The sequence below is a fragment of the Mauremys mutica genome, chromosome 2 (assembly GCF_020497125.1).
Source record: "Mauremys mutica isolate MM-2020 ecotype Southern chromosome 2, ASM2049712v1, whole genome shotgun sequence".
Classification (NCBI taxonomy): domain Eukaryota; kingdom Metazoa; phylum Chordata; order Testudines; family Geoemydidae; genus Mauremys; species Mauremys mutica.
In genome coordinates, this window is record NC_059073.1 from 240,302,695 (window position 1) to 240,312,482 (window position 9,788).

Sequence of the window (9,788 nt, forward strand, 5' to 3'; positions counted from 1 at the left end):
AATGCCAAATTCACCACTAATGTAAACAGGAATTGGTTTCATTGGAATTACCCAGTTTATACAGGCAATTGAATTTGGGCCATAGCTTTATGTTCAGGATTTTATGAAATATTAAGTATAAGATACAAGCAAAATGTATGTGTCGAAATCAGGATTATTCTTTCCTCTGTGTAATAATGTATTATTATATGAAAAATATATTTACATTTTTAAAAAATGTTTTACTCTTCTAGACAGTCTACTAAACAAAATGAGGTGAGTCTGGTGAATGAGTATAATGCAGGTCTATGACTATGGATGATTGTACTGAGAAGCCTGGAGGAACTTCTTATTACTGGTAGTGACACAGAACTATATACTTGTAACTCTCTGCACACAGAGAAGCCAATACTCCCCTAACACAAGTAGTTTCTCTAGCAATGGCCCATGTTGATAAAAGCTGCATTATTTAAATCTATCTGGAGAGAACTTTTCAAAAAATATACTGTGGAAAATGTAAAGACTTATTCTTAATAGCTAAACTATTGTAACTTGTATATTTTGTGTAATATTTTCATTCTTTACATAGCTGGCCCGTTCTCCCAAAGACACATTGTGGGAGAGGGAATAGCAACTTTGTATAAGAGGAAAAAGACAGCAGACACCCAGTTACACTTTGTTTCAATCGCATCACACAAAAATCCCAGATATGCAGAGGACTTGGAATGGCAGAACAGAGCCTGCAGTCTCTACCTCAGTCTGCCTGCTGCCATACAGTTTCCTGACACCCTCAAAGCCCCAACTAGGAATCCTGCAATTAGTGTAAGCAGACTCCTCCTTTACTGCAGTCTTCTTTTCGATTGGTAAAATGTCTTTGAGGGCTCGGGTAGGGATCCCACCCCTTCTCTATGTTTTCATTCCGAATCAATCCACAATTTTACACCTGCCTGAGTGCCAAGCCTCTGTGGATATATAAGGGAAACCTTCAAGAGGCATTTCAGAGTTACAGGGAAGAAGCTGAAGAAAAGGAATTCACCCAGCGCGGTCAGACAGAAACCGAATCAACCATGATTCTCCCTGCCATTCACTTCTTCGGCTTTCTCCTAGCCTGCGTCTTCATGAAAAGCTGTTTGGCTTTCAAGAATGATGCCACAGAGATCCTTTATACACATGTGGTCAAACCTGTTCCAGCGAGCCCCAGCAGCAACAGCACGCTGAACCAAGCCAGAAACGGAGGCAGGCATTACGGCAGCACTGGATTAGATCGGAACAGTAAGTGTTTCACTTGTAGCGTTTCCCATCCCTTGCTTCACCTATTGTAGGGTGGGGTTATGCCTAACCAATGTAGCCCTGCTTTTCTTTTCGAACCCATGTCCAGTTTTCAGGAAGCACCGCGCATTTGTCAATGAGCACGTTTTCCTAGGGGTAATTGAACAAAAACCCGCTGGATTTGTTACTACCCAGAGCTACACACTCAGCATGGCATTCTGGCTTTGCCTGAACACGCTTTATCCCTGCAGGTTCCATCACTCTGGCGATACGTCAAGGAAAATAAAATCTAAACTTAAATCTAGGGATTCAAGGAACATATGTTCTGTTAGTTCTTTACTCCCTCCGGACACACACCGACCAACTTCACTCTCAACTTGTATGGGGCATCACGTGATTAACTGTATCTCAGATGCAGTCATTTAAACTGGGAACTCAGTTTTTGATGCTGCTGCAATAGAAAAGAGGAGGAAGGTAAAGAAAATGGGGGAAATGACATTTTAAATGTGCTCACTTTCTTAGCTCACTCAGTCTGGCTTTCAGTGTAGTAGCCCTCTCTGGGCTACTTCAGAAATGTAACTCTTCCAGACAAAAAGCTTTTGATTTTGTTCCAGATTTTTGTTTTTCACTTCCTGGTTTAGCACTTACCTGCTTAACGCCTCTAGCCAAAGTAAACAAACAGGTTCACAACCTACCTGTGATCTCTGCTCCAACTTACTTTTTTTTTTAATGTTATGGGATTTTTTTCATCCCTGCTGAATTATATGTATAAAGGGTCCGATAGATACTCTGCGGATGTGGAAACCTTTTTCTGGCTTGATCCGTTCCCTCCCATCCCCACTTCATTAAGCTAAAATGAAAAACCGACCCACATTCATTCAGTAAGAACAGCATCATTGCTGGAAAGCAAAGGCAAAAACTGATGGCAATATCCTTCAGCAAAGCCAAGACGTGTCAGCTTTTATGAATATGGGTGGTTTAACTGCACAGGAAATGTCTCCTCATTATGAGATTACTGGAGCAGCCCAGTAGGTATTCATTGTCAATGAACTGTCACTACGGAAAAGCTGAACCTGTATATACATAAAAACAGAAGGCAAGACAAATCAAAGCTGTGATCAGCTGCTTCCAGGTACATTCCTGAGCGCAGCTGCAGGGAAGAAGGTAAGCTTGAATCATTCAGGCGAGTCAAGCAGTCCAGAAACCAGTCCTTTTGTAAATCATCTATCCAGAACAGTCAAATTCCTAATCCCCCTGGACTGTGCACCTTGCAAGCAGTGGGGAAAGGGACAAGGAGAGATTGTTGTCTTAACTCACTGTCTCTGATTAGAGTTTGATTCAAAAACCAAACCAAAACAGAAGTATCTTGTAACTAATGGGGTGAGGTACCTTCAAACCCTTCTATTTGTACTCTAAGGTATCATTCTAGTGATTATTACTTCTATTTTTAAAAGCATCAATTGTGAGCCCGCCCTCTTGTATAATATGTGTACAATCTCCACTGCACATTTCCTTGAGAAAGAGGAAGGGAAGAGCCAGTGAAGGATTGCATATTATATTACCTTCATGTCTAAGTGTAATTACTGAACTAACAGTTGTGTTTATTGCAGTGAGCAGAGCTGCACATAATAGCAGGTACAAACATGCCTATATTTGCAGCTCTGCACCTTTATACCATGTTAGCTTACCTAGACAAATAAAGTGGCCTCAGGATTTGCAGCATTACCTCTATTAGGTATAAGAAGTACTGTATAAGGAATACTGCACAGACTCATATGTTATCCTTAAGGCAAAATGACCAGTGTACATGGTTAAAAATTTGAACATCATGTGCAAAACATATTTTTCAAACACTTACAACTTTTATTATTTTTAAAAGTTTTTCTTCAGAACACTAGCCTTCACTGGATACTAAATCCATAGCAAATATAAAGATTTAAAATAAAACAATTCTTTATTCAAATGCATTAGAATATTTTCTAAAATCCTAAACCCACTATTTATCACACTAATGGTCAAACAGAGTTTTACCAAACATCCCAGAGCAAATTCCTTCTAAGAACAAGCAAGAGACATTTCAGCCCCACGGCATTTTTTTCCTGCATGCACCTGACCAAGGGGGTTTAGAATGAAATTGCCTCCTCTATTGTGACTATATAGCTCCTGCAGTGCTATGACATAAATATCGTTATTTGTATTGTGATAGCACCTAGAGGGTCCCATCATGGATCAAAGCCCTGTTGTGTTAGGCACTTTATACATATATAATTAAAGATCATCCCCAAAAGCTTATAGTCTAAGCCTCTGTCATCAATTACTATGCATGCTGTGATCATTTGAAAATGAGTTGGAGTCTGAAGGTTGGCATGGGAAATCTTTTCTTTATGAGTCTCAATGTTCATTGTTCTGTGCGTTCTGCAGATCGCGTTCAAGTTGGCTGCCGGGAACTGAGATCCACCAAGTACATTTCAGATGGGCAGTGTACCAGCATAAATCCTTTGAAAGAGCTTGTGTGTGCTGGTGAGTGCCTCCCTTTGCCAGTGCTTCCCAACTGGATTGGGGGAGGTTATGGAACCAAGTACTGGAGCAGAAGGCGCTCCCAAGAGTGGAGATGTGTCAATGACAAAACTCGCACACAGAGGATCCAGCTCCAGTGTCAAGATGGAAGTACAAGAACCTACAAAATAACCGTGGTCACAGCCTGCAAATGCAAGAGGTACACCAGGCAGCACAACGAGTCCAGCCACAATTTTGAGGGAACCTCTCAGGCAAAGCCCACCCAGCATCACAAAGAGAGAAAAAGAGCCAGTAAATCCAGCAAGCACAGCTCAAGTTAGAAGTCAGGCAACCCTTCCCCCAAAACTGAACTCATCTGTAACCATCTTCTTTACAGATCTGACTGCTTAAAAGACAAGTCTGCCATTGCTGTGTTCTCACTTTACAGTGCATTGCTTTGACCAAGCTCAAAACGGCATTCTGTGCATATGGACCTTTTTGGTGATTTTCCAAATGCTCTAGATGGGCAGTACCACAAGCCTTCCAACCTCACACAATGAAGTCTTACATTTTTTTGAGGTGTGGAGGCAAAGAATTGTTCCCATGAACATTCACTGAAATTTTATTTTTTAGAAAGGTGCTTTGTTGTGAGTTTTCACATGAACAGTTGATTATCAAATGTCTCTTGCCTTCCGAATAATATTTTATGAACTTTTGGCACATCTGCTTAAAAGCAGCAACCAGTAACTGTTGGCAGTTTCATTCTAACAAAACAATATCTTGCATGCTGATCTCTTTCTTCTGTCTACCAAAAACTAAAATATGCATGGCAGCAATTGAAAAGTAAAACTGAATAAACTATTTATTTGTCACTGTAATTATTTAATGAGCTTTTTACATGTAATTTTTTTTCAAAATGTTCATCTTATGTTTTATAGCTTTTTCCATGTATCAAAGTATTTTCCTATGATTTGTGACTGGATTAGAATATACATTTTGAAGATAATGTAAAATAGATGTTTTCGCATTCTTGGTACATATATATATATTTCATTCTGAACATTAATAGTTTGGGGTTTTATTTTGCAAGTAACATTTTAAAAACAATTTTGTACATCATAAGCTCTGTATTATTTTTGTTTAAAGTGTGCAATTGAAAGATAGATCCAACTTCCTTTCAAATTCATCCATTTCTCTCTCTCTCTCTCTTTTTTTTTTTTTCAAAATAAACTGCTATAAAGATGTATCGTCTTTGGGGTTCTAACATGTATGAAAAGACACATTTTTGACAATCATGGCATGCAATCTAATAAAGTGGGATGTTTTACACTACTTGATTTAAGGCAAGTGCCATAAAAAGTCTGGCAGCAATATTTAGCATAAAAATAACCTTTCAGTGGTTGGCTTGTAGAAGTCTTATGTGACCATCTAACAGCTGGTGCTTATTAGTGGTCCAAACCAGGCTCATATTTAACAATTCTCAATGTGTACATTGTAGAAAAGAAATATATATTTGGGAGGTTTTACAAGCTAATAAAACCACCCCAATTTATTTATATTTTTCCATTAATGATTATCAAGTTACAAACTTATGGTTAAAATAGTAATCAATATAATCTTTCTTCTAAACACAATTTAATCCTACACATTATTCACCAAATGTTGTGAAATATGTTGTAAGCAGTCAATTTTTCAACATAGACTGGGAATCATCTGTTGTTCATCATTCAGACTGTATTAAGATTGAGATGATTTTCATCAATATTTGTACTCAATGGCTACTCTGTACTGGGGTAAACAGTAAGGGCTAGATTCCCCAACCTACTGCATCATTCTTAACTGGTAGCATTTTACACCCTCTTAGCACTGATGTAAATGGCTACCCAAGGAACAGAGCAATGGAGAATCTGGCCCTAATAAAGTATGCTGTACAAAACTCCTCTTTGACAGAATATTTCTATCAGTCCACCTTACATTTTAAATTAATAAGGCCCAAGAACTGTATTGTGCCACCATTTTTAAAGCAGAACTCCTCACAAGAGCTCTGTTTAAAAATGCATGCCACAATTTGGCAGCTAGGAAACCAGATTTTAATGACACATTGCAAAAGTCTTTCTAATTACATCTGCTTCCCCTTACCTAATTTTTTTAAGAACACATATGAAAGTAATATTATGTATGAGAAAAAAAAGGGAAAATGTTCTTGTAGTTGTGCTTTTCTTCCTATGGTGTTATCACCTTAACTTTGGAAATGGAAAGAGAAAAAGATGAAATCTATCATCCTATAGAACACACCGTGTTATATATTTAAGGAAAAAATACATAAATTAATAACCCACATTGTTTTCTTTAAACTAATTTTGGGAGATCATGGAAATGCCAGACTAATTGGCCTGGAGACTGAGGGCCTGAATCTCATTTATACCAAAATCTCTGCACACCACTCTGGCAGCTTAAATAATCCTTCATTTACATCCAGTTTAAGGCCCGTACACACTACAAGAATGGCATGAAGAATGGGTTTTAATGTAAATGACAAAATGTTTTTCCACAAAACACATATAGCCTGGGCAGCATTATATCATGCTTCATTCACCGTGCCTTCCTGCTAAGGGGTTTCAACCTTATTAGGAAGAACTACCTCTAGCACTGAGAGGGCAGTTCAGTCTCCATTCAAATTCAGTCTTTGTCTTCTTCACCATGTCTACACAAGGACAATAGCTCTTTGCTGACAGTGTTGTCAGCAACTGATCTCCCTTGGGTCCTACCCAATTGATGCTTAAAATGTATAGACAGGAAAAACCGTACCCAGCAAATGTCTGGCATTATGGTCTATCAAGTTTCTAACACCCTTTTTGTAATGATGTTGAAAATTATTTTATTCTCTTTATGCTGCAGCTAAACTATTTTCAGGACCAGTTTAGGGGAAGACAAGGAGGTCTTGTGTAGACAGGACCAAAAAGTTAAGTGTTTTTTGTTATTGCACAGTTTTTGGTCATGTTGAGACTAGGAACTAAACAAAAACCATCAACACATTTCACAGGGGACACAAAATAGCCATCAATCACTACATGCAGCCAACACAAACAGGCTGTGTGTGTTCTATTACCTATTCCCTGATCAATTGAGTTACTAATCCATTAAACGAAAGAAGGATGGTCTTGTGGTTGAAACTGGGCTGGGATTCTAGCAATTGAAGGTCAATTCCAGGTTTTAGAATTACAGAATCTGGTGTGAGCAAGGGCAATTCTGCCACCTTCATTCAGGTTGAATGGTACTTTACTCATCAATTAAGTCAATGTGACTAATCAAGAGACAAAATGCTACTCAACATGAGTGAGGGTGGGAAAATCTGGAACTTCTGTAAAATGGGAATTATATTCTTTTCCTATCTCACAGGAATGTTGTATGACAAATCTATAAATATGCAGAAGGGGCTCTCATAGATTACAACCCCACTGATAGATCAAATCCAAGTCTTTAACATAATACAGAATTTATCTTCTTTCATTTTTATGAGTAAGGCTTTTCCAAATGCCAACAAATGTATCCATTCTTCAAACTAATCTTTAGACATTTAGAGCTTGTCTACATGGCACAGCAATCCACTCTAGAAGAGCATGATTTCTAAAGCACACTGATGCATTGTGCACTAACTGCCCTGTGTAGACCCTGAACTTTTAGTGCGCACCAGCAAAGTCTACATAAGCCAGTTAGTGTGCAACACGTTGATGTGATTTAGAATTCACACTCCTCTAGTGTGCATTGTCGCATGATGTAGACAAGCCATCACTCAAGATGAAAAAGCACTGAGGATTAAGATAATTAACTAACTTCAACTGCCGTATAAACTGGCACAACTCTTTTGAACTCAGTCGAAGTCTGGAGTTACTCAATGGAAGCATGTCCACTTACACATGCAGTGAGTTTGACTCTAACCTGATTGGAGTACAATGCCCATAACAATAATAAAAAAGGGCATGACTATCACGTCCTAGTCTTAGCTCCCCTTTAAGCACAGTGAATTTTAGTTGTAAAAATAAAATATAACTTTAGTAATGATTCTATTCTTAAGAATACTGTTAGTAACTTTACACCAGATCATCTGTTCTTGCAGTAACACGTACAGGGGGCTTAGAGGGATGGATGATTCTGAACAGAGAAATTTCTATGAGGATCCCTTCACAGTGTCTTGCTGAGGGAAATGTGGTTTGGCTCCTCTCCCCCCAGAAAAGACAATGGGGTCTACCCTCAAATTTGGTAGATCTCCAGGAACCTGAGGGAGGCCAATGACATCCTAGTAGAGTCTCTGTGTATCTGCAGTGGCTCTGGCGTTGCCAGGGGTGAAAGTAACAAAGGACTTACTGGTACTCTGGAGTCCTGAGCAGGGGGTGTGGCCTCAACTCGAAGAGGCGTGGCCTCAACCCGAAGAGGCGAGGCCTTTAAATTCCCTGGGCCCTTTAAATCACCAGCTGGTCTTGTCCGGAGCCAGTATGCCGTACCGGGCTGCGCCGGCTTACTTTCACCTCTGAGCATTGCAGGCCCTCCTTTGCTCTCTGGCTTTGCATCTCCCTTAGCCATGGGAGTTCTGAGGAAAGAATAACTAGAGACCTGAGCTGTATTCACTTTTTCTGGGGAATCACCATTCATGGGGCTATACAGGGCAATGTGTGTCATTCCCACCCACCTCTTGGCTCCAGCCTGCCTGCATCTCCCTCTGGCCTATATAGTTTCAGTCCCTTCTCCTCATGCTGAACTTGAATGCACAGAGCCCAATCCATAGGTTTCAGATGATGAGGAAACAATGATGTAGAGTCAGCGTCTTCCCTCTTCCAGATATGGAGATTCCCCTCCCTGTGAGGATGCAGTGGTATGATCTGGGCCACTCTGTTGATATTTAGCTCTTGAAGCCATATTGTTATAGTTAAATGAAACAAATACTGACGTTCAAAAATGGAATTGACATAATTTAATAGCTGATAAATAATATTATATTAAGTCAGATTCATTCAGTCTCTGTTGCTTTAGGACAGACCTTGAATATTTTCATTGAAAACTTAGTAATGTAAACAGATAAAAGAAACTTGTAAATGTATTGAATAAATACAATGTAAAGGCAGATTAGGTCATTGTTACATGAATAGATAGTGAATTTTCTTCTACAGAACATATAGAACCTGTCTATATAATATTCTCCTCAATGGGTGGTGTGCGGAGGCCCGGGGCTTCTGAAAATAGTGTTTCTCTGTAGTTATTGTAACATCAGCCTATAGTGTAAAGTGATATCTTTCATCTCAGTGCCTTCTATTCAGAGGGTAAATAAATATTTGTGTCTGCCCTCCTGATTGATGGACAACCAGTCACAAGACAAAGGAAGATATCTCCATTCTGATGAAATGTGGGTCCTCTGCAATCCAATCTCTAGAAAAAGCAAGTGTTTTACATTTAAAATCTAGTATTTTCAAAAAAATATTTTTAAAAAGCCTGATATTTTCATCTTTTGAAAATTAAAACTGAACAAGTTCAGTACAATTGGGTAAGATAGATTATTATTTCATTACTTTCCTGTTGATGACAGTAGCCCACAGCAAAGGGGCAAATTGATTTATAATGAATGAGAATCAATTTTCCACAGACATCATTAGAAACCAGATGTTGATTGTTTTGATAGCACTGTAACTACTCAGAGGAAAAGGAATGCTGTGGAATTGCAGGGGTGACGTGGGGGTGTCATTAGAGCATTCTCCATTTTGGAGGTCAAAAGTGTATGACTCTTGTGGGTCAAAGATTAGAAAGGCCTTTAAGAAGTCTATTTATTCACTTTTTAGTAATAGTCACATACCCATTGTTCCTTCCTCGCCAGCAGCCTTGAAATCAGAAGTGCCAAATCCAAGTTCAGTCAGTTATTTGGAAATAAAGCAGACTTTTGAATAATACCCCTGGAAATAGCTACCAGATTTCTGTTAGTAAATCACTGTAGTCCTCCTAAACTTGACCTTTACATCCTTCCTGAAGAGGTACAGCATTAATCACAAAGGGACTGT

At 38.9% G+C, this 9,788-nt stretch overlaps 1 protein-coding gene across 1 annotated transcript; it reads left to right on the forward strand.

The window, feature by feature from the left end:
- The first annotated feature begins 932 nt into the window (after positions 1-932).
- Positions 933-4,611, forward strand: SOSTDC1 (sclerostin domain containing 1). The gene is made up of 2 exons (XM_045007150.1): positions 933-1,251; positions 3,670-4,611. The coding sequence occupies exons 1-2, from the start codon at positions 1,047-1,049 to the stop codon at positions 4,083-4,085; spliced, it is 621 nt and encodes a 206-aa protein (XP_044863085.1). The 5' UTR covers positions 933-1,046; the 3' UTR covers positions 4,086-4,611.
- The last annotated feature ends 5,177 nt before the right edge of the window (positions 4,612-9,788 follow it).